Source organism: Biomphalaria glabrata, chromosome 4 (genome assembly GCF_947242115.1).
Source record: "Biomphalaria glabrata chromosome 4, xgBioGlab47.1, whole genome shotgun sequence".
Lineage (NCBI taxonomy): Eukaryota > Metazoa > Mollusca > Gastropoda > Planorbidae > Biomphalaria > Biomphalaria glabrata.
The window spans coordinates 47,932,447-47,958,801 of record NC_074714.1 but is presented as its reverse complement, the minus strand read 5'-3'; the positions used below and the strand labels follow the sequence as shown (position 1 = coordinate 47,958,801).

Below are 26,355 nucleotides of genomic sequence, written 5' to 3'. Positions count from 1 at the left end.
ATTTAGTATCCCCTTTTCCAAGTACCACCCTACCGGAAGTTTAATATTTATCCAAAAGAAACTTAAACTTCTGTGACCTTTATTGAAGAGCGTTCATTTACTAGGCAATGTCACTGACTAACAGATTCACAATGGCTACTTCTTTAGTTAAATTTTCGACTGCATTAAGGGTAATTAATCATTATTGCATTGATTAAAAATATTTTTTAAAATTACTAGATCTAGGCTAGACTCTAGTACGAAAGAGACACTATTCTCAATGTCAGTCACTCAGTGAAGTCAGTGTCATGGACATGAGTGTGACAGTCACTGTGACTGTGACTGTCTTGACTGACTTGACTCACTCAAGACCCCAAGACTAAGTTCGAAGTTGAAGTTCAAAGTTGTCTCAACTCACTCAGTCACTGACTTGACTGACTGAGACTGACTTGGACTTGTCACTTGGTGTTGGTCCGACTCGGACATGACATGGACTTGAGTCAAGACAGTGACTTGTTTCTCCCCCCTCGCTATACTTTAAAAGTTACAACTTACCCTACTTAGTCTACTAGATCTAAATTTAAATCTATAGTATATCTATGGTAGTACTGAGCAATGCCGGCAATGGTACTGTAATAACTATAATATATAATTTATAATTTTATAATATAAAAAATAATATAAATCTATTTTTATATATATATATTATAATATAGATCTACATATAAAGTTATATATATTAAGAATTAAGAGTTATTAAGAGTAACAAAAAACCTAAAACAAATTAATTCCACTTATCTTATTCATGGTAAACCAGTAACACAGACTAAAGACGCAAAATACCTAGGCCTAGGTGTTATAATAAATGAAAAACTGTCATGGAATCCCCATATATATTGATGAAACTATAAAAAAAATCAAACAAAGCATTAGGGAAGGGTTTATTAGAAGAAATTTCTATAAATCAAATAAGAACATAAAACTAAAATGCTATTTAACCTTGGTTAGGCAAATAATAAAATATGCATATCCTCTGTTTGGGACCCCTCAACTCAAGAAAACATTAAGAAACTGGAACAGACACAAAATAGAGCAGTGAGATTCATAACAAACGAATATTCACATTTGACTAGAGTAACTCCTTTAGTAAAATCACTAAATTTAGAAAGCCTTCAAGATAGAAGACTTAAAAGTAAAGTAGCAATTATACATAAAACACTGAACCATAATCTTCAAATACAAAAACAATTTAATAAAATACTCAGAAAGACACAAAGATAAAGGCACATTCCTCGTTCTATATGCTAGGACAAATTTGTACAAAAGCTCCTTCTTCCCTAGCGCTATTAGAGCATGGAATGGGTTGCCTGAGCTAGCCAGGAAAACCAGTGACTTGGCAGAGTTTAGGTCATTGGTTAATATGCATGACTAAATGCATGACGCGTAGGACGTAATCATCTTTTTTGAAGTAACGTCTGTATCATATAAGATAAGATTTAGTACTAATAATAGTACAAGTAGATATTTATAAATTAATAGATCAAGTCCAAGTAGATTGTAGATATAACTTAAATAACTATAACTAGATCTATATGAAGTATATTAGGTATAGGAAAAAAACAAAAGTGTAGTAGAAAATGACCTAAAAACTTGAGATTACATAGCTCTAGACCGCACCAGATGGAGAGAGACAGTGACCAAGAAAGCTATGGACAGTGAAAGAACATGGCCAGCTCCTCTACCACCGAAGCAAAAGCCACCTTAACCTGTGATATTTGTGGACAAGAGTGTCTCTCCAAAATAGGGCTCCACAGCCACATGCGGAAGTTTGCGAGGTGAACTATAGTCGTTCTATGACTGAAGGAGGCCAACAAGACAATGGCCTTTAACTCATTGAGTGCGGAGCGTCTATCCCATAGACGGTCTGTCTGCCCTAAACGCACGGAACGTCTATGTAGATCCCATAGACGTTCTTACCCTACCTTTGTTTCGTCGCATTTTTAAATTAAAAATTTTAACTAACAGCAGTGGAACTATTTTTACTTTATAAAAGAGTTCTTCATCCTTTGTTTACATAGAAATTAGAAGCTTTTGGCTTTATTTAGACATTTATTTATTACTTTTTTTACTATGTAAAAAAACGTCGCCATGACTACGCTAGTCCAAGACACACCCACAATGTTGACTACTGAAGAAACTTTATAATTATTCTAAAAATTATCACAAATAAATAGTAATAATGAAGAATTTGATCTAGATGTATAGATTAGATTCAGGTAGGTCTAAATTTAGCGTATTTATATGATTATATCTATATTATTAGTATTTAGATCTAAATCTATTATTGTCAGTAGGCTAGGTGTAGTCTGTAGATCGAGATTGACTAGATCTAAGCTTTTATCTCTAGACTTGGACTCTAGATCTAGATATATCTTTAGATCTAAGCTTCTGGTAAATAAAAAGAAAGGAAATGGTAGATCTACATCAAATAATCATCCACTGTGGGCATTTTTTCCCCATTTTCTTTTTTTTTTTTTTTTAGTATTGTTTATCTGTAAAAATCTACAACATCATGGCTATGCTTGTCCAAGACACACCCACAATGTTTACTACTGAAGAAGCTTTATTATTGTTTTATTTATTCTTCTATGAATTGTAATAATGAAGATCTTGATCAAGATTTAGCATAGGATGAAGCAGACTTGGACATTATTAGCATTTAGATTTAGATCTAGATCTAGTATTGCCTTATACGCTTAGGCCTTAGCCTTAGACTAGGGCTAGGTCTTGAATGTAGATCAAGGTTGACTAGATCTATGCTTTTATCTTTACACCTTTGTAGATTCCTATAGATCTAACCCTTAGATAAATGAAAACAACAGAAATGGCAGATCTAAATCCAATATTCATCCACCATGCTGGGCCTTTTCTTGGTATATTTTCTAGCAATTTTTTTTAGTATTGTTTTTTGGTAAAAATCATCAACATCACTATACTGGTTCAAGTTGCACTCCAAAAGGTTTACTACTAAATAAAAGTAAAATATAAAACTATTCTAAATCCATAATTTATCACAAAGGAACAGTAATAATGATCTATTCGATGTCTAAATCTTAGGTAAAATGAATTAGGATTTTTATTGTCCTTCATCTAGTTAGAGATTTAGGCTTTGATCTCTCGCTAGCCTATGTCTTGCACTGGTCTAGTATTAGAATGAAAGATGTTCTATGCAAATAAAAAGAAGACAAATCTAGATCTATATCCCATTGATTCAAATGTACATAATATTTGAGTGCATTTGGTTGATAGATTTAGTACTGGTATCTATTGTTATTGGTAGTAATAAAAAGCGCAATAATTTTCACTTTTTTTCTGACTAAAAAACAAGGTAAAAATAATAATATAATCAATGATTCATCATCTTTTATTGACTGTTTTATCACATTTCTTTTGGAAAATATCACAAAGGAACAGTAATAATGATCTATTCGATGTCTAAATCTTAGGTAAAATGAATTAGGATTTTTATTGTCCTTCATCTAGTTAGAGATTTAGGCTTTGATCTCTCGCTAGCCTATGTCTTGCACTGGTCTAGTATTAGAATGAAAGATGTTCTATGCAAATAAAAAGAAGACAAATCTAGATCTATATCCCATTGATTCAAATGTACATAATATTTGAGTGCATTTGGTTGATAGATTTAGTACTGGTATCTATTGTTATTGGTAGTAATAAAAAGCGCAATAATTTTCACTTTTTTTCTGACTAAAAAACAAGGTAAAAATAATAATATAATCAATGATTCATCATCTTTTATTGACTGTTTTATCACATTTCTTTTGGAAAATATCACAAAGGAACAGTAATAATGATCTATTCGATGTCTAAATCTTAGGTAAAATGAATTAGGATTTTTATTGTCCTTCATCTAGTTAGAGATTTAGGCTTTGATCTCTCGCTAGCCTATGTCTTGCACTGGTCTAGTATTAGAATGAAAGATGTTCTATGCAAATAAAAAGAAGACAAATCTAGATCTATATCCCATTGATTCAAATGTACATAATATTTGAGTGCATTTGGTTGATAGATTTAGTACTGGTATCTATTGTTATTGGTAGTAATGAAAAGCGCAATAATTTTCACTTTTTTTCTGACTAAAAAACAAGGTAAAAATAATAATATAATCCAGTGTTTCGCAAACTTTTTTGTCCGCCGGCACAGTAAACAAACTACAAAAATTTCGCGGCACACCACGAGGAGCAACAGTTGTTTTATAATAAAAAGAAAAAAAGATTTTACCAGTTTTTAAGTATTACATTTAATGTGAAGGGTGTGCCTGTTTTTGAGAGCAAATGCGACCTAATCAAGGCTCCAAAGTGGACAAACAAACTCGCATTTCATCGTCTATTGTAAGAAGTCTCTCTCTTTTCTTAGATTTGATTTCAGTCAGTGCTGAAAATCCAAACTCACAAAACCATGAAGATGCAAATGGAAGAATTATTTTGATTGCTTTTAAACTGATTGCAGGATATAACTTGTTGATTAAAATCCAAAACACATCCAAGCTTTCTCGGCAAAACTTAAGAATTGCATCATTTTTTAAATCAATGAGCTGCTCTTGCTCTTCAGTTGTAAGATTTGTAGCTTCATTGTTTCCAAATGGATAGCTGACCCATCCGTATTCATTACTTCCAACTGTTGGAAAGTAATGATGCAATGTTGACTGCAGGTGTTTCAAAGTGTCCAGAATTTTGGGGGTGATTTCTTTATTTAAAGCACATTCATTGTAAGTAGGAAAGCAGTCGAAGACTCCTTTCGAGATCTTACTTTGCCATAAAGACTAACAATTTTTCACCAAATGATTTCAGTTTTGAGGATGAAATGATGATGGTTTCCGATGGTCCTTGAAAACTTAAATTCAATGAATTTAATTTGTCAAATAAATCAGAGAGAAATGTCACCTTAACCCACCTGATCAGGTTATGAATAGAAAATCCAAAGTCTTTTTTTTTCAGCCTCCAAAAATGAAATCAGCTCAGCCTTGAGTTGGACGACACGCTTTAACACTTTTCCCCTGGAGGGCCAACAAATGTTTGTGTGATACAGGAGACATTTGTAGTCTGAATCCATTGCTTCACAAAGCCCGGAGAAAAGTCGGGATACAAGCGGTCGAGATTTGAGGAAGTTTACAACTTCAATTACTTGATCCAGAACAGACATCCAATATTTCGGAAAAGATTTGAAGACAAGAGCTTCTCTGTGGATCATGCACTGAACAACTAATACATTTGGATTTTCTTGACGCACGGAAGGACAGCCATCGGTGCAAACGCTGACACAGTTTTGTTCCACTGTACTTTGAATAGCAAAATGTTGTCGTTCACCACTTAAAAATATCTTCGCCTTTGGTCGTAGTTGGTAAGTCTTTGCAAAATAAGAATTCGTTGACACATTTTTCATCCTTTATGAACCCAATAAAAGCTAGCAGCTGGGCTTTGCCTATAACGTCAGTGGATTCATCAACGTGTGGCGTTCTGAAAACTCCCGCGGCACACCTGCAAATCTTCGGCGGCACACTAGTGTGCCGCGGCACACAGTTTGAGAAACACTGATATAATCAATGATTCATCATCTTTTATTGACTGTTTTATCACATTTCTTTTTGAAAATGCTGTAAATAGTCTAAATATGCTGTTTCAACAGTAATACAAAGAACAAAATCTAAATTTAGGTCTCAAAAGTTCTAAAGTTGGCATCCATTCTTTTTTCTGAGTGTCATATTATTTAGATTATAATTTGTATCTTATATTTAAATAGAAAGATGTTTACATTTTCACATTTTCATTCATTTACCTTTACTTTGATACCAAATATGTTACTATAGCATCATTGGTACTTAAACAATAAATTTTTGTTTTAGCCATGTTTGGAACATTTTCTTATTTTTAAAAAAAAAGTAGCATTTTTTTAAAAACAAAACACTGAGTTAAAATGCTTAATGAGGATTTTTTTTTAAAGTTAATCATGTTTTTTTTTACCCTTAATGAAAATATCACTTTTTTGTTTTCACCAATACAGAAGTTAGGATAGAGTACAAAGGTTTTGTTTTTTTTTCATATTAGATATCATGCCTGGCCATAATTCTACCAAGTTTTATTGCTGTAAGTCTTACGTGTCACTTACTACTGTGGCATTTTACGTCTCGCTTACAAAGTGGAAAATTATGCAATTTAACAAAGAAAATAATGGCCATAGAGTCGCCATGGACAGTTTTGGTGATAGTCTAGAAAAATTTTTTGAACAGAAAAAAACATGTCAGGCTTTGTAAAGCCTAATATTCTGCATATATTCAAAAAAATTTTGTGTACTAAACATATACATGTGAATTTTAAAGCGCATTTGAAAAAAAAAATTGTTTCAGAAGATTTTGATCCTACTTTAAAATTTTTTTTTTTCCTGCCATCATAACGCCGCCATTTTGTCCACGCCTTTCTGACATTTCTTGAAGCTCAAGACCGGATAATTTGTTTATTTCCTTCAATATTTACATTCTTAACATGTAAAGTTCATAAATATAAATGAAATCAGCTTTGTGAGCTAGAAATTTACTACTAATACTAGATCTACTATTGAATTTCTTTTATTTAATAAGTAGATCTATTTTCTATGAAACTCAATTTCAACTTTGTAACTTTTTACCTGAGGGTGTGTCTCACCCGGCTTAGCCAGCGACAAGCTCTCCTCTCTCTTGTTCCATGTCAACCGATGTTAGGTCAAAAAAAATCATAACTTTCTGTTAAACATACAGTCATAATTTATACATCAAATTATCCCAAACTTGTCCCCGCAAAATCCGTTACGCATAGGGCCCCACAATGGTTAAGTCCGGCCCTGCTATTTAGTGACGGGTGAATACAGAGTAGATTACCTGTTCTCTCCCCCCCCCCCCCCCCCTTTTTGTTTTTTGATGCTAAAGCTATGTGGGGTAACTCTAGTCCGACTTGCAGAAATAAATGAGTGATCTTTCCATGACTTCTTGTTCACAATGGTTAAGTCTGGCCCTGCTATTTAGTGACAGGTGAATACTGCTTGTTCTCCCTCCCCCTCTATTGTTTTTCGCCACTAAAGTTACGGGGTAACTCTAGTCCAACTTGTAGAAATAAAAGAATGATCTTTTCTTTACTTCTTGGTGTCCAAACTGTTGAGCCATGAAGAGAATTATATACATAGATTTGAATATATTAGATTTAGTATCTCAAGTATAGATTCTCTATATTTATTATCTATATTGACTAGATCAATATTCTATTAAAATAATTTAGTATATATATATATTATGTACAGTGCTTTTTTTTTGTAAAAAAAAAATAGGTGACGGTACTCAGTGATGAATTGCCTAACTTTTAACTACTAATAAATTAATAATAAACGTTAAAATACAAGAAATGTAATAAAAGTTTTTCCCCACACTGCAAGTCGGCCAGTGCCATACGCATACCGGTGCATACCGTCACAAAAAAAGCACTGAGTATATTAGAGATGTGTATATATAGATATACAGTATCACCATTACTATTACTTGCTATAATGATGTAATAACTAATCATCTAAATAATCTAATGTTACTAGATCTAAAATATAGATAAATGTACATTTTCATTTCTGAGGGAACATATAAATCTAATATATGAAACTGTGCAAGTGAAGTCAATCTTGATTCAATGGATACCAGCTCATATACAACTAGAAGGAAATGAGAAGGCTGACACACTCGCCAAGAGTGGGAGAACTAACTCACAATAAACTCTGCACTCTATCCAGAAGAAATGAAGAGATTAATTGTAGATAAAATAAATGAGAAATGGATGAGCTCCCATCCAAATCACAAGAAAGATGACGCTTACTATAAGCTATCCCGACAAGACCAACGTCTAATCTTTCGACTCAGGACCGGACACAACAGAATGCGACAACACATGTACCGGAAGCTCAAAATTGGAACCAGTGAAATCTGCCCATGTGGAGTATCACCAGATAATGCTACGTCCTCCAAAACTGCTCTCTTTACCAAGAGGCCCATATAAGACATTGGCCCTAAATCACCCCAATAGAAAGAAAACTATATGGAGAGCTCCCTGATTTGGAAACCACTGCGCAGTTCATCTCATGTATTGGTCTAGTCATATGAACACTCCAATATAACAATGAGAATGATGAAAAAGAAGAAAAGTCAATCTTGGTAAATTTCTTGAAAGCCAGTTCAAGCTACAGCTAGATTTAGATATACATAGATACTAAACATGATATAGTATGCAGAAACCTTATAATATAAATTATAAATTTACATATAGACACAGTGATCTTTATACTTATACCATACTAATGTAGTCGGCAAAGAGGTAGGGATTGGAACCCACCTTCATCTTTTGGTACAGTGGCTATAATATTTTATGTTTAAAAAGACTATTTGCTTTTGAAATTTTTTAAAATTATTTTAACGTCTTACATATTATTTATTAATCCTAATTATTTGATATATATCAAATCCACCCCTAACTCCTGTATATTGGTATGTTATGGAATTTTTTAAAAGCACAGCATAGCCATTACATTTTTTTTTTTTTGCTCTAAAAAATTTTAAGTCTTACCAGTCTATTATAACTAGTCATCCATTCTTCTAAAAAAATTTTTGTCTTCACCTTTGAAAAATTTTCCTATGCTCATTTGTTGAGTCAGACTTTGATACTGATCTCATGCAATAATGAAGGTTGTTCTTAGCTGTGCTTAGTTTGAGAGGTTCTGTTCCAACAGACTTTCTTCTGTTTTAAGCTTCCTTGTAAAGATGACCGTTTTGTAGAATATGCACAGCATCTGGGGGTCCCTTTCCAATAAACATTTGAAATATGGCTTTAATACCAATCTGTTATTGGTTCTCAAGCAATCTGTCATGTTTTTACTCTAAAAAAGTGCTTTGTTCACACTTCAAAACTATTATCTATTGTTACGTGCGCATCTTAGTGTAAATGTGAAATGATGCGATTGCATGTTGAAAGGAGGGGAGAACCAAAATGGAGGAATATGAACAAGAAAGTGTTTTCAGTGTTAATAAAGATTAAAGTATTTATAAACTGTGATTAGTCGTTTTCATGTCTAAAGAGTCTCATCAAATATGAAGACGTAACATCTATCTATCTCTGCCTGTGGTCCCTTCTGGGGCATAGGCCACCAACCAGCTTCCTCCAGGCATCTCGGTTCTTGGCGAGTCTCTCCAACTGTCCCCCCATCTTGCCCATCTGCTTCCGAATTATAGCGCCATGTATTCCTCTTTCCTTGGGGGTTCCAGGTTAGGGCTTGCCTTGTTATGTTGGATGCAAGCTTGCGAAGGGTGTGACCTATCCATCTCCAGTGTCTCTGAAGGATATCTACTTCAATGGGCTGCTGCTTTGTTCTTTGCCACAGTTACATTTCTAAACAGCTTCTATATTTTACATTGTCATGTTTCTTAAGTTGTCCTCCCTTGTAAGGTTTTGTCCTTCTCTCTGTCCTCCTCAATCCTGAAAAGTAAAATCCGGGTGCAGCACTTTAAATGTACCTAAAATATTCATATATTTCTTTTAAACATTCCATTTAAACTAATGTTTTATCAAATTGTCAAGTAACCCAGTTTAAATAAAATGTTTTTCTAGAAAAATCAAGAAATTTGCATTCAACCTTGTTGCTTGAACCTTGGCTAAAAAACACTGTTTTGATCACTCTCAATTAGCCTTCATTGAGATATTTGTGTATGGGTAACATAAAAATACTTAAAGGCCTATTTTGTTTAAAATGTTTGTCTCCAGCTAATTATAAATAAATAAGAAACACCCACTTTTGAAAATAAAAAAATAAAACTTTAAAAAACTTTTTTTTTTTAAATACAGATTTTTTAAAAATATTTAATAATTTTCAGAATTTCTAAGCCACACTTTGTAGAACTCCTTTCAAATTTTATCCTTCTAGTGTTGTTTCACAGTAGTCATACAGCTTGAAAGTGTGTAGAGAGCAAAGAAATTCAACATTTACATTTTTTTTTCATTGTTTTTATAAATATTTTATCTATTTTTTTCCCTAGGCCACTGGTCCTCTACAAAATAAATTGTTTGCTTCTTTGTATACACCTTCAAGAAATTATGCCAGTGGAAGTAAGTTCAACTTTTTGAGATCATGTTCTTGTTTAGTTAATATAATGAAGATAAGAAAAGATAATGTTTTGAGGTCAAGATCTTGCTGATTACTTAGCATTGTTACACTTGACTTCACATCCCGGCTAGAAAAATTGTCAGGCTGGAAAGTCGTTGGTCATTTGATCTGTTGTCATTGGTCATAGTTCAGTCGTTATGGTCACCATTTATTTTCACACCTCAATGTGTTCTTCTTTCTTGTTCTAAGTATTATGCTGGAGTGTTCAAATGACTAGACCAAAATATGAGATGAACAATGCAGTGGTTTCCAAATCTGGGAGCTCTACATATACATTTCTTTCTATTGGGGTGTTTTTTGAGCCAGTGTATTGTTCAGTCCTCTTGATAAAGAATGCAATTTTGAAGGATATGGTCAGCATTCTTTGGTGACACTCCACATGGGCAGATTTTGCTAGTTCCAATTTTTAGCTTCCAGAACATATGTTGTCTCATTCTGTTGTATTCAGTTCTCAGGGGAAAGATTAGACTTTGTTCTTTTTTGGGATAGCTTATAATAAGCATCATTTTTCTTGTGATTCTGATGGGAGCTTGTCCATTTCTCATTTATTCTATTCAAACTTTATAATAGCAATGAAACATTCAAACCACTTAATAGCAGTGAAACATTCAAACTTCATAAGAACAGTGAAACATTCAATTTTAATAATAGCAGTGAAACATTCAAACTTTATAATAGCAGTGAAACATTCAAATCAATCAATATCAGTGAAATATTCAAACTTTATTATAGCAGTGAAACATTCAAACTTTATTATAGCAGTGAAACATTCAAACTTTATAATAGCAGTGAAACATTCAAACTTTATAATAGCAATGAAACATTCAAACCAATTAATTAATAGCAGTGAAACATTCAAACTTTATTATAACAGTGAAATATTCAAACTTTATAATAGCAATGAAGCATTCAAACAAATTAATTAATTAATGACTTACTTGGCATTTTAACATTTTGAGATTAAGATTTTGTTGATTACTTAGTATCATTAAATGGATTGTTATCTTCAAAACTATATATACTCATATCAAAACTACAAGAGCAATATTTTTTAATTATCAAAATATTTTTTGTCTGCAGGTGACACAGACTTAGTTGTGATTGGCTCAGGACCTGGTGGATATGTGGCAGCAATTAAAGCTGCACAGCTTGGTTTAAAAGTAATAGTCTTGATTTTTTTTATTTTATTTATTTAGTTTTTTTTTTAAGCTTTAAACAAGCCATACCAGTCATTTTTTCCCTAAATACACATAAAAATAAATAATGTTATATTAAAACATAATTTGTATGAATTTGTCTTTGTCCAGACTGTAAGTGTTGAGAAGGCCGACACTCTTGGAGGGACATGTCTGAACGTCGGCTGTATTCCATCCAAATCACTGTTAAACAATTCTCATCTTTATCACATGGCTCTTCATAAAGATCTCACTAATCGTGGCATTGAATGTATGTAGTTTTTCTATTTTTGTATTGTACATTGCACACTACTTTGCTTACTATATTGGGTATTTTATAATCTTGAACCAATGTAGTTATGTCTAAACAAAAACTGATGACAACAGTTTTAGAATAGAGATTATACAAAAGGTTACCAGGAAACAGAAACAATTCCTCTATATACTATAAGCTATATATTTTCCATAAAGAATGTGTTGAAAATTACTATGTGGTATTTAGACAGCTTTAATCAAGTTTAACTAGATTGCATCGTAACATTCACCAACTATCACTTTTTTTATCCTTGATTGGTGGTCAGAATATTTGTACCCAAATAGGCCTTATTAGCCACACTATTTCGCGTTGTTGTTTTTTTTATCAACTATTACTTCTTATATGAATGAAGCTATGTTGTCACACTCTTGTGCACTAATATATATATATATATATATATATATATATATATATATATATATATATATATATATATATATATATATATATATATATATATATATATATATATATATATATATATATATATATATATATATGCTATATAATTTTAACAGTCACAGGTCTTAAGCTGAACTTAGAAAAAATGATGGAACAAAAAAGGAATGCAGTGAAAGCACTGACTGGTGGCATAGCACATTTATTCAAAAAGAACTCGGTATGTTAAACATAATGTCAAAATGTTCACTTGCAAAAATAAATTATGTAAAGTATACCAAGCTTTAAGAAGAAATTGTACATTTCTATGTTCTACTATTAACCAGGTCATGTGGCAAGCAAAATGAACGTCTACTATAGTTTTCTCAACAAATATCCCAAATGTTGGCTTGAAGAAAAAAAAATCCTAGGATTTAAACTCATGACACCTTGTTGCCTAATGTCAAAACTTCAACTCAGAACTCATTGCAATCTTGGGAACCTGAGAAAGTTTTTGTTTTTCCCAGAGAGTTTAAGAGTTGTATTTTTTATTTTCCTTCCATTAAGCAGATTGGAAATAGATTGTAAGATGTCACCAGCCCTTTTTTTTTTTTTTTTTTTTGAATCTTGAAAATCAAATTAAAACAGTTTGTCTTTCTAATCTTATTTACTTTAGGACATCACTAACTCAGAGATAGATGATAAATTGTTGATTTATTCTGAATATGTATTTTTTTTTAAATATAGAAAAGTATACCAAGCTTATTTTATTGATATTGCAGCACATTTGTAATCATATAGAATTATTGTTATTTATATTGAAGCACGTTACTTAATGTACCATTTTGAAGTTGTTTTTTGAATAATATAACTAAGAAATGACTCAGAAAAGTCTGCATTAGCAATGAAAGGGAATATTATTTGTAATATAAAAGTATTGAGAAAATCTTATTTGCACTTCGACAGTAATGCTTTTTTATAAAAGGTTATTTTGTTAAGAAAGCTCTAAAAGATTATACTGAATCTCACAGATCACCCACTTGCAAGGGTTCGGCAGGATTACTGGTCCTAATGAAGTGACAGTGACCAAGAATGATGGCAGCAAAGAGAAAGTATCAACTAAAAATATTCTGATCGCTGTTGGCTCAGAAGTAACACCTTTTCCTGGCATTGAGGTCAGTTCTTTCAAACCGCACAAATGTACTTAAGTCAACAAAGTTGATATCTAGATAGAAGTACAAAAAAGGTTGATAGTGGAAGTATTTAGAAATTCTATTAATGCTTTTGATGATCATCACTTTTTATCTCTCTCTTTTTTTTAAATTTGTTGTTGATTGATTGATTGAAGGCCATCATCGTTGTTCTTGATAAATCAGTTTTTGTTTTATTGTCTAGATTGATGAAAAGAAAATTGTCTCCTCCACTGGTGCACTAAGTCTAGAAGCTGTCCCCAAACAACTTATAGTCATTGGAGCTGGTGTCATTGGAGTAGAACTGGTCAGTGTACTAGTAGAAAATATTTTCATATTGATAATTCAAGACGTTACAAGGAGTAGTTTTTCTTTAAGTACTGTCTATTGTGAAAATAGGTCATCTGAAATATATATATTTTCTATTACATCTATTTTCCTATATAACACCCTTCAAAATTGTCAGTTGTCATTTAAAAAAAACCCTTACATTTTAGCAAAGGTTATGTGCATATTCTATCAAATCTAAGTCGCACCCTTTTTTTGAAGTTGAAGCTCCTATTAAAAAAAGAATTAAGACATGAGTCCAACCTAAGGCTATCCCATTAAGCTTTTCATCCCCACATGAATAACCTAACCAATGCATCAAGATAACTGTTATCTGCCTCATGGACTAAGGACATACCATTTCAATTACTGTAACTGCTGCTTTGTTTATCAAGTTCATTTGCATGATAAAAATTCCTGTGCATGTTATTGATTGTTATTGGATTGGAAATGTGAGACTGATTCATATGATTCAAATATTAATAGAACCTGCTGCCTCAGGCCTAACTACATTTGACCTCATTAAAATTCATGCCCATTTCACCAAAGCTTCTTTTCTATTAAAGATCATGTAAATGTTTTATGTGAATGTTTTTCATTTGAATATTATCATACCTGATCTGTATTATTTGGAACACTGTGCCAAACACCAGAAGGAAAAACAGTATTATACAAAATAAAATAAATACATGGTTATTTCAAAGTTGATGGCTAGGGGCATGTTATTCAATTATATTTTTTAGGTTTCAGGCTGCATTTGTTAGATAAGATAAGGCTTTGATTCAAGAAAATACTGTTTTTGCTGTGTTTTTTTTTTTTATTTTAAGCTAATTGTTTTATCAATAATATTTACTTTCAGGGATCAGTGTGGCAAAGGCTAGGTGCTGATGTCACTTGTGTGGAGTTTCTTGGTCACGTTGGTGGTATGGGCATTGATAGTGAAGTGTCCAAAACGTTCCAGAGGTCGCTGACCAAGCAAGGCATGAAATTCAAGCTCAACACTAAAGTTCTCAACGCTGTCAAGTCAGGGGACACTATCACTGTTAGTGTTGAAGGAGTGAAGGATGGTAAAAAAGAAGAGGTATTGGAAATAAGTTATTACTTAAAACTCTTTTCTTGAAAAAGTTCATCTAAACACTAAGCAATGTCTTTCTAACCATTGGATTATAAGAGCAGTTGAACTCATTTATAGCATTATGTAGGAGATATGTGAAGTTAACAATGGATTTTACACACACTCAAATTGACTCCTGGGACTTATCACATGCTCTATTGTTCCAACATTTTTCTTGAAAATGTTTCGACAAAACAAGTTGTGTATACAAACAACACAAGTAATTGCATCCTTCAAACAAAATTTAAGATGCTGAACGTATTTCAATGAAACCAGCTAAAGGAAGTTCTGTAATGTTTTACCACTAGATTTGACACTCTGAGAGGAGTTATTCTATGTCTTTTAAGACTTTCATGATTTCAATTGGAGTTGTTGAACTCAAATAACTCTATTGCTGTTTGAGTATCATGAACAGTTTTTTTTTTTATTACTATTTGTTCTTTCCAATTTTAGCTCAAGTGTGATACATTGCTGGTTTGTATTGGACGTAGACCTTTCACTAAAGACATTGGTTTAGAGAGTGTGGGCATTCAGCTGGATAAACAAGGAAGAGTTCCAGTCAATTCACGTTTCCAGACTTCAGTGCCCAGGTTTGAACTTTTTATTTGTTCTCAACTGAAATATTTTAAGGTCTTAAAAAAAAACATAATTGTAATACATGAAAGTACTCTGCTGTGATTTACATTTCTTCACCTATCACTTGGACTGTTGTGACACCACTCAAGATTTGTCAACCAATGATAATTTTTGTTTAGTAACTATGTTTCTAAGCTGTAACATATATTGCTAAAAACTTGTAGTAAATAGTTTCTCTACACATACAAGTGGTATGATCACAAGTTTAATTTGTTATGTCTTTTTCAGTATCTATGCCATTGGGGATTGTGTTCAAGGTCCAATGTTAGCCCACAAAGCTGAAGATGAAGGTAATATACATTTGTTACTTTTTGAACAAGTAATTTTTCAAATTGATGAAGAAAGTTATTTGGTACTGGATTATGTTAATATTATTGGACGTTATAAATTTTACAAGAAATTTGATTGCTTGTGTCCTGGCAGGTATTGTGTGTGTTGAAGGAATCTGTGGCGGAGCTGTTCACATTGACTATAACTGTGTCCCGTCTGTTATTTACACTCACCCAGAGGTAGCCTGGATAGGAAAAAATGAAGAACAACTGAAAGAAGCAGTGAGTATAGAGTTATCTTTGTATATAGTCATTTTATTCAGTTAGCAAATAAAAAATGTTAAATCATTAATAATCCATTGCATATTGTCATGAATTAGACTAATGTTTCTCAGCGTTTTTTATGTGTGGTGCCCTTTCCCTTTGGAGAAGCACTCCTTAGGTAGAGAAACAATGCATTAGGCATCTAAAATTTTTTTTTAAATGTGAGGGATAAAGGCAGTACAGGCCATATGGATATAAATTCCTTTGCGTATATTGTTGTTTTTTAATCAAAGGCTCATGTTAAATAAATAATGTTATTTTTATTTTTAGTATTTTATGATGTGCATAAAGCTATTTATCTAACTCCCTTATAGGGAACATAAATGTATTTTATGTTTTAGTAAAACATGAACAAATTAAAATCTCTTAGTAACTAACAAAAAAATTTCCATCTACTGAGATTTTAAAATAAATTGTAGTTAAATAGATTAGTTTTAAACATATTTCAATGATTGTCTTTTATTTTTGAATCAATACGAGTACACTGACTGCCAACTAAATTGTGTCAATGATTCTGAACAGGGTGTAGAATATAAAGTTGGTAGTTTCCCTCTGACAGCCAACAGCAGAGCTAAATGTAACAATGACACTGATGGCTTCATGAAAGTTTTAGCAGATAAGAAGACTGACCGACTTCTGGGGGCACACATTATTGCTTCAGTAAGTTGCATATATTTTCATTTGGATAGCTCTTTGAGAATGATAGCTCATAATGTTCATGTTTACTTTGAACTAATTGGTAATTCTGTGAATTAGAGATGAAAAAAAAAGAAAACTTTATTCGTTTCTATGTGTCTTTTAGTGTGCTGGAGAGTTGATCAATGAAGCTGCACTGGCCATGGAGTATGGTGCATCCTGTGAAGATATTGCTAGAGTCTGTCACGCTCATCCTGTAAGTCTTTAGTTAATGACTGTCCTTAGTGAAAAATAAAATATTTGCCTCAATAAAATGAATTGGACAACTATCATAAAAATTTACTGTTCCATACACACACACATATATATACATACATACATACATATATATATATATAAATGAAAAATGTTAACAGGTTTTTCTGTTTTATTAGAAGGTAGCATGTTATAAACACTCTGAAGGTTTCTAAGGATCTTTGACTAAAATCATGTGAACATAATTCTCAATTTTTTTTTTTCTCCAACTTGATTGAAAAAGTATTGTATCTTTTGTAATCAAATGTAGATGTAAGGTTTACGAGCATACAACCTTCACTGGTTGTCTGTAGTAGTTTTTAAAAAATTGTTTTTGTATAGTAAACATCTTTCATGCTCAGTGTTTTGTAGCACAATCTCTATTGTGGTGAGGGGGGTATCTGGTATATGGTTTCCGTGTTGTCCAAGAGTGCTTAGCAAACACAACTCAGCTCAGGTCAAATCCTAAAATAAAATTCCTGGTCTTCGTGGCGATTCGAACTCAAGTCCACTCTAACTACAGTTGTAGTTTAAAAATAATCTGTGAATAAATTTGGGATCTTGTCTAAGCAACAAGTATTTAAATAGGAAGACATTTCAGAACTTTTTCATACATTTTTAGAATGTCCAGGAAAAGTATTACAAAAAATAGTATAATGATGTCTTAAAATCTCCATATTTAAAAGTATATCATAACATATTAAGTACTTAATATAATTTTAAACATGTCTTAGTTATATTATAAAATCAATTTTTGTATGACCAATTTCAATTTCAGACTGTGGCAGAAGCATTCAGAGAGGCCAATATTGCAGCATACGCTGGTAAACCAATCAACTTTTAATGTTCAACTCTGACAGCTCATCACTTTCTACAATCAGAAATTAACTCCCTTCCTCTCATTGATGTCAGGGCTCAAGCTCTAAAGAAATACATTGTCCCTTTCGTAATGTCATGATTTGATTTTATGATCTGATCCTGAATCATAGTAAGCTCAGCTCGATCTTTTACGATATTAGTAGACTTCACTACTGAATTGTTAGTGCCGTATTGTTAATACAAAGTTCATTTGAAGTATTTTTCTCAAACAAAATGTGTGAAATGAGTTGAACTATATTGTATATTTGAAATAAGTTCATCCAATGTATGTTTGTACAGCTGGTGAACTTTGTTCTGTCTGATTGTATCCATATAATTTATAATAGAATTTATTTTCTTAGGTATGTAATTCTAAATAACAGATGTGTATGTCTTGTACAAATGTTTGCTGCTATGAGGGTCAATGATTTGACAAATAAATGTGTACCACTCATTGATAATAGAATTAATTAAAGAAACTTTTTGTTTCCTTTTTTTTTCTATATAGATCTATGTTGTATTTTTTTTTTAATTAGAGATGTGATCTAATGAATATACTTGATAATTAACCAGTTGCTGTATTGTTTAATGAATTAGTTCAGCTGTTAGCTAGCACTCAAATTCAAAGGCTATACCGTACTGTGATGTTTAGAGGAATTTATGTGGCATTTTATGTCTCATTCAGATGACACTTTTCCTTTGAAACTTATTGTATGACTAAATAGACCAATCTTTGATACACATCCACAGTCACTGTTTAAACATTTGTAATCGCCAGAGGCTGCTGCACTTTCAGCCTTTTTCCTACTTCTGGTGTTTTCATCATCTGCGATCCAGGAACCCTCCTTAATACTTGCTCTCTATGTGGGCCTATCCAATGCTTCTTTCCCCCAACTGTTGGTATGGAGTTTGAAGAGCTTCCCGTGACTCTTAGACACATCACTTTATAGTCCTGCAACTCTCCTTCCCTCCATCAGATCGCCATACAAAATATCTTAGGGTAAGTTAACCTTGTGACATTCTGTGTACATGCCCAAGTCAGCCAAAGTGTCTACTGCTAATGGGGCAGATGTCCTGGCATCCTGCTCTTCGTAGGACTTCCTCATAGGGGATTTTTATCTTGGCACCATATTTACGAATCTGTCTTTAACACCGTATGTGGGAGATAATGAGCTTGTTTTCCTGCCAAGAGTAGGTGGGCCATGTTTCACTGCCATATAGAGATAGACTTGAACTTAAGTGTTGAAGCATTGTCTCAGATTCTTTTCTATGGCGCATTGACTTAAATACTCTGTTACTGGTGTTCTTATTGACTGGAACATCATTGGATATAATGGAGCCAGGATAACAAAAAATGACTGACTATTTCCTTTAATGGTCACTTAAAGTGCAGGGCTTGTATTTTGGACAAAATTTTCATTTTGTTTTGACTAATATTTAAGCCGAACTTCTGGCATGCATCAATCTGTCAACTAAACTATGATTTAAAGTTGAGAAACAGAATATATTAGTAGTGGCATACAGGAAAATAGCTGACCTCTGAAGGAGTTAGAGAGATCTCATGACTACCCTGATTAACACAGTTGGGAGCTCAAAGAAAAGCCTTTGGCAACGACCTGTGTAGATGATGAAAAGAAAACTTAAAATAGATTCCGTCGTGAAAACATATTTTTATGCCTCAGGTTTGGTAGACTATCACTCTGTAGTTTTGAAATATTTACTTAGTGACTAGTCTGCTTTGTACTGGAAAAGAAGTGTCATCACACTGTAAGAGAAGTATTGGACATTTCTCTACTGGAGAAGTATCTAATGTAAGATTTTACTGGGAGAGAAACATCTGCAAAGTTTTACTGAGAGAGGCTTCGGGTTGAATTGAATCGTATACCAAAATTTAAAGCAGCCCTTTTTTTTTTTTCAATCACAACACACCTTCAATTTAGAAAAAAACTCCCTGGCGGATGCGGTTTTTAGTCATTTGTAATGTGAGCATTGAGTTGTAGATTGGAAGCAAGTAAAACAGAAGTTGGTTAACAAAAATACATAACTAAACAGTAGGTTCAACAGAAGTTGGTTAACAAAAATACATAACTAAACAGTAGGTTCAACAGAAGTTGGTTAACAAAAATACATAACTAAACAGTAGGTTCAACAGAAGTTGGTTAACAAAAATAAAATGTAGGTAAAATAGAAGTTTGTAAACAAAAATAAATAATAATAAAAATCAAGGTTACAAAGACAGTTTATGTGAAAACTCAAAATCGGCCCCCGAAATGGTCCAGCCAGGCAGGTAAAAAGGCGGGTTTCAACATTTTCAGAAAGAACATCAGAATGAAATTCTATCAAAGAAAAATGAAGGAGAAAGATGGTTGACAGAACCCAGCGGTTCAACAGAACAAAAGGATAGGTGAATTTGAAGTTAGATGTTAACCTGGTCTAACTAATGTCTTATAATGAATATCGAATTGATCTAATTCCTTAAGTGTAGTTAAGTTTTCCATTAGCCAACTGTTATACTGCAGTTCACGAGATAATATGAAAAACTACTTAATAATTGTTGTTTTAAATTATGCCCAACTTAAATGTATACTAAATAGATTTTTTCTCTTTTAAAATAAGTAAACATTTTTGTTTTGTGTAAATGTAGTAGTTAGTATGACAGAACTTACAGAACTTAGCAATACATTTGTAAAAAAAAAAATATTTAATTTTTTGACAAAAAATCTAAAACCATTTGCATAAATGTGTTAATAATATGGTAAATAGTCATCTCCCCTACTAAAGGGCCTCTAATGTTTGTTACTATTAATAGTGAATAGTTGTAAAAGTGGTGTGTTTTTATGACAGAACTGCTCGCATAAGTAATTTTAAAAAGGAGATTTTTCGCTTTCAGAAAAGAAAAAAGTAGCCATTGCATCAGAATTTTGGATGGACTAAAATATTATGTTGTCGGATTTTCACTATCTTTTCTAGTTTACGAGATCTAAACGGGACGGACGGACGGACAGACATTCCACACAAAACTAATTGCGTCTTTCGGGGGCCGCTAAAAAACAGTACGTAAAATAGAAGTTGGTTGAAGTAAAAAGAAATAATTTGGAAGTTAGTGAAATAGAAGTGATTAAAAGCATTGCAAAAAAAATAAATAAAAAGAAGAAAGTAATAATTAAAACTTGATCAAATTTGTTCATACTGATAACTCTACGTTGAGTAGACTGCGTTGAGAGACAACAATAAATGACAACAAAGCCAAGTATGTTATAATGACAGAAAATCCATCATCCATCCCAATGGCGCTACAGCCCATGGAGGGCCCTGGCCTGCTTTAGCACATCTCTCTATTCTAATCAATCCTGGGCTTTACGTCTCCGTGCCCGGACTTTTAGCTGTTGTCATTAGAACATAGAACATACTTGATTTTGTTGTCATTTATTTCAAGTTCTACTGGTTGAGATACTTCTTCCAATTGTATGAAAGCTCTAGCTCTAGCTCTACTAAAAAGCCTCTCGTAGTTGTTACTATTAATAGTGAATAGTTGTAAAAGTGGTGTATTTTTATGAAAAAACTACTTGCATTAAGTGATTTAAGAAATTCGATTTCTCGCTTTCAGAAAAGAAAAAAGTAGCCGTTGCATCAGAACTTTGGATGGACTAAAATATTATGTTGTCGGATTTTCACTATCTTTTATAGTTTACGAGATCTAAACGGATCGGACGGACAGACATTTCACACAAAACGAATAGCGTCTTTTCCCCTTTCGGGGGCCGCTAAACATAAACTTATTTCAGATGTAAGGAACGACTAGCGGCAGGCATCAGAACTTTCTACAAAGCACAACATATACTTAAAAGAAAACTATTTACAAAACAATCATAAGACAAGTAATGTGTGCAAGTGACGCTGAGAAAAACAACAGAAAATCTGCTGAATACTTGGGAAAGGAAAATCCTCAGAAAATGTATGGTGCCATACATGAGGAAACCGGATGGAGGATTCGCACCAACTAAGAAATATACCAGCTATATGAAGACCCCTCCATAGTTACGGAAAAAAGAAGGAACAAATTAAGTTGGACAGCTCACCGCGAAAGAATGTCAGAGAACAGAGAAGCAAAGGTTGTTCACAGGCAAAAAAAAAATGCAGGTGTCCCAAAGGCAGGCCACGAGTGCGGTGGCTTGATGATGTAGAGGAAGATCTACAACCGCTAAGAGTCCAGGCATGGAGACGTAAAGCCCAGGATAGATTAGAATGGAAAGATGTGCTAGAGCAGGCCCTCCACTTTGGATGGATGGATGATTGAGTGATCCTGTACTTCTACAATAAAGCTTTAATTCCGGAAATTAAGAAGAAGTAACTGTTTTATATGTTGCTTCACATGCTTCGGGTGCTCCTTCAGAATAGAAGATTAATATAGCCTAGCCCAAACCTCCCGCTCGACGCTGGGGTGGGGAGCATTAGTAAAATACTCTGAAAGACACAAAGATAAAGGCACATTCCTCGTCCCATATGCTAGGACAAATTTGTACAAATACTCCTTCTTCCCTAGTGCTATTAGAGCATGGAATGGGTTGCCTGAGCTAGCCAGGAAAACCAGTGACTTGGCAGAATTTAAGTCATTGGTTAATATGCATGACTAAATGCATGACGCGTAGGACGTAATCATCTTCTTTTTTGAAGTAACGTCTGTATTATATAAGAAGATAAGAAGACAGTCCACACGACCAGACAGCCTTCCTTACTCCTGTGTGTGACACAGCTTTAATAGAAAACGTTCTAATTCGGCCTAATTACATTTTAAGAAGTATACATTTAAGCTTACTTTTCAGAGATTAATTTAATTCTACTATAGTCCCACGATTCTACAATACAAGACTCACCTCATCATTTCTGAACATGTAAATTAAAAAAAAAAAGTTAATGCTTATAGGACTTTCCCGCCGAAATAAACCATTTATAATTGCATCAATTTTGTGAATAAAGAAACATTTCTTTTCAGCACTAAACTTCAGACTTTAATTATTATAAGAGGCTACCTGCAATGCACTTATGTCTTATTTGTGTGTCTCCAGAGAATTGCCTAAAGAAATAAAAATCAACCCCATGTCCTTAAATTTTTGAATTCAAACGACAATCGGATCCCGTCAAAAGCTAAAATGACATTTCTTTTATTAGACTAGGCTTTATTAAAGCCTAATTAACAATTTTGTAGTTTATAACTTAATTCCGTCTTTGATTTCTGCTGTTAAAACGGCTTGCAATCTATGATAACTTTCACATAGGCCTACATGCATAGTCCAGTGTTTCCCAAACCTTTTTCCTCAACGGAACACTTAGCTTATTCTTAATATTTAGAGGAACACTTTGCTTATTTTTCATAAAGATTAATTGGCATAGTGGCCTACTAGTCAATCATTCCAAGTAGTTCGTGGAACACCTACATAGGCCTCGCGAAACACAAGGGATCCGCGGAACACGGTTTGGGAAACACTGACGTAGTCTCATTGGAACATTTGAAATCACAGTTGTCCACTGTAACGTCCACGAACTAGATCGTTCTATATGACTGCATCTACGTGACGTCAATGCTGACATCCTTGGTCTAATTTGGCCATCCCTCACCCCCCACCCCCATCCTTCGCCCACTCTCATTGTGGACACGGAGAAACTTGAACATTCGTTATCGCGTTCTCTTTGTAGGTTAAGGGCAGAAGAGAAAGATAGAAGATTTCAGGATCTTATTTCGAAAATAGTTAAGTACACAAAGGCCTAGCCAGAGCCAGAGACAAAGTTGTGCTTCTTATCCGGCAACACAACGTTACATCTCCTAAGATACGTCCTTGAGAAACCAAAGATGGCTCCTTGAAGACTCATCATCCACCATTACATCCCTTTGTGTGTGCGAATTTTGTTTTCATTGAAATGGTGATACTTTATAGTATAGAAGAAATAAAATAAAATGAAGGGTATAGCCTCGGGAGTGCTCGATCTTTGGCATCGTTTGGAATTGCACGTTGATAAAGGTTGATAAATAGTGGACCCACAGATAAGGAGCCACGTTCTAGCAAGATCATTTCGTACATTTCCGAATCTTAAAGGTTTTGCTCCGAATCAATATTTAGTACTGACATATACTATCTGAACTTAAGAAAGGCATCAAAAGCTTAGGGCCTTACAAGTCTAAATACGGCACAAAGTCTAAACATTCTTTTTTTTGTAAAATCTTATTGATTTTGCAAACACAGTTATCTTCAGTTATTCTTTCGCACCATATCTGAAAGATCTACTCTTTGTTTATAGCCTCTTTGCTGATTCATTTCCTCCTCAGAAATTGCTCACCAGAAGACCAACATCCTTACCCAATGCCTAGTGACAACTAAATTAGACCTAATTGATTTCCAACCTCGAATGTGAAGGTTGCTGATACATACAAAGTACAAGAAAATATTGTTTGGTAGATTGAATGCCTGGCTTTTTCTTATCTTCTTCTCTTATCTTATATAATACAGACGTTACTTCAAAAAAGAAGATGATTACGTCCTACGCGTCATGCATTTAGTCATGCATATTAACCAATGACTTAAATTCTGCCAAGTCAGTGGTTTTCCTGGCTAGCTCAGGCAACCCATTCCATGCTATAATAGCACTAGGTAAGAAAGAGTAGGCCTATTTGTACAAATTTGTCCTACCATATGGGGCGAGGAATGTGCCTTTATCTTTCTGTCTTTCAGAGTATTTTATTAAATTTTGTATTTAAAGATTATGGTTCAGTGTTTTATGTATAATAGCTACTTTACTTTTGAGTCTTCTGTCCTGAAGGCTTTCTAAATTTTGTGATTTTAAATGTGAATATTGGTTTGTTATGAATCTCACTGCTCTATTTTGTGTCTGTTCCAGTTTCTTAATGTTTTCTTGAGTTGAGGGGTCCCAAACGGAGGATGCATATTCTATTATTGGCCTAACCAAGGTTAAATAACATTTTAGTTTTATGTTCTTATTTGATTCACATAAATTAGAGATAATTTTCTAAATGTAGATTACAATCTAGAAAGAAATTTAAAAAGGAAAAAAATTTAAAAAAAAGTTAATTGAACAAAATATAGGCCTACATTTAAATTGTTATCTTATATCTTAGAATTTAAGATATATGCGTCTTTTTGCTGTCAATTTTTTTTTAGGTTATCAAATAAATTTCTTAAAACAACCAATCATAGCATCTTAAAGTAGGTCTAATACACATTAGAAAACAAATTAATTTTAAGCTTTATTTCTACGAAAGTCTATAAAAAGAAATTGTAAAATGCATTAAGATAATATATTACGTGTTTAGCTAATCAGAATAGTGAATGATCAGAATAGTGAATGAGCAAGGTATCCGTCAAGAAAACATTGGCACCCCTACAAGCCCCAACCCCTCTAGAGACTCACAAGTTGAATGTGACAAAAAAGAAATAGAGTTTTGATGTATCACCTTTGACCTGTCACACTCAATTAAGTAACGACTTTTTTAAACAGCAAAGTGTCAAGAAAGAGAAATACGATCATCAAGTAGGCCTATTCTATTTTAACAACAAAAATGTTCAATAGGACTTATCTTATGATTGGCCTACTAATCTGTATTACCTTAACACGTGTGAGAACCGTTTAACATTGTCAAAATATAACAATTATTTATTAGTAGACATCAACTTTCAATTCTACCAGTAAAAAATCCTACATTTCTTTAATAAAGTCTACGTCTTTTTTTTTTCTGGCCATCTTGTAACAAGTCAGAAAAAAAAAAGTGCTTCTATCTAAAGTCTGGCGGTATCTCCGTGAAGAGAAGAGCGATACTAAAAGTATACGAACTAAATTCTTAGGTTTGTTTTTTTTAAATTGCTACTGTGGCGGTCATGGGCCCGGGCGCAATGAACTCCAGCGCGCCCTGGTTGCTACGCCACTTTACATATGCTCCCTCTAAATGCTTGGCAATTTAAACGTTTTGGTGTTTACACAAATTTTCTTAATAGTAAAGAACAAGTAGGTCTAATATGGGCCTAAGAGGGCGGGGAAGAGAGAGAGAGAGAAGAAAAAAAGAGAGGAGAGAAAGAAAGAGGATATATATATATTATATATATAAGAGAGAGAGAGAGAGAGGGAGAGAGAGAGAAGAAAGAAAGAGAGGAGAGAAAGAAAGAGGATATATATATATTATATATATGAGAGAGAGAGAGGGTGGAGAGAGAGAAAGGTGAAAAAAACAATGAAACAAGATTTAAAAGAACACTTTACAGAAAGGGGAGACAGAGGAGAGAGTGAGGAGAAAGAGAAAGAAAGAAAAGGACATGGAGAGAGAGAGAGAGAAATACGCGCTATGAGAAGAAAGTGGAAGAAAAAAAAAAGAGGGCTGTAGAAATTTTCTTTGTTCGAACAACCGGACATTTTTGCTGCGGTCTACTAAGCAATGGTCAGAATGTCTTCTGCAAGGAACACAAAAATTCCCGAAAAATATTCTGCAAGCGTAGGGGCACGGGTGAAAGGTCAAGCACAAATGACCTTGAGGAATCGGATTCTCAAAGTTTCCATCGCTAGACCTTAAGTGTCAAAATTTAGCGTTTATGCTAGAAAGTACCGGCTAAATGGAACG

The 26,355-nt window shown here is 33.3% G+C and overlaps 1 protein-coding gene across 1 annotated transcript; it reads left to right on the top strand.

Annotated features, from left to right (window-relative positions):
* The first annotated feature begins 28 nt into the window (after positions 1-28).
* On the top strand, positions 29-18,234 carry LOC106077300 (dihydrolipoyl dehydrogenase, mitochondrial-like). Its single transcript, XM_013238071.2, has 14 exons — positions 29-170; positions 10,091-10,160; positions 11,299-11,378; positions 11,526-11,664; positions 12,228-12,328; positions 13,119-13,262; positions 13,483-13,584; positions 14,464-14,685; positions 15,172-15,308; positions 15,583-15,644; positions 15,778-15,905; positions 16,470-16,607; positions 16,750-16,839; positions 17,656-18,234. The coding sequence occupies exons 1-14, from the start codon at positions 108-110 to the stop codon at positions 17,719-17,721; spliced, it is 1,542 nt and encodes a 513-aa protein (XP_013093525.2). The 5' UTR covers positions 29-107; the 3' UTR covers positions 17,722-18,234.
* The last annotated feature ends 8,121 nt before the right edge of the window (positions 18,235-26,355 follow it).

What these genes read in the sequence shown, in the direction of transcription:
- LOC106077300 (XM_013238071.2), top strand. Translation starts at nt 108, where the DNA reads ATGTCACTGACTAACAGATTCACAATGGCTACTTCTTTAGTTAAATTT. An exon ending in AATTTTCGACTGCATTAAGG is followed by an intron (nt 171 to 10,090) that starts GTAATTAATCAT and finishes TTTTTTCCCTAG; the next exon opens with GCCACTGGTCCTCTACAAAA. An exon ending in GTGTCATTGGAGTAGAACTG is followed by an intron (nt 13,585 to 14,463) that starts GTCAGTGTACTA and finishes ATTTACTTTCAG; the next exon opens with GGATCAGTGTGGCAAAGGCT.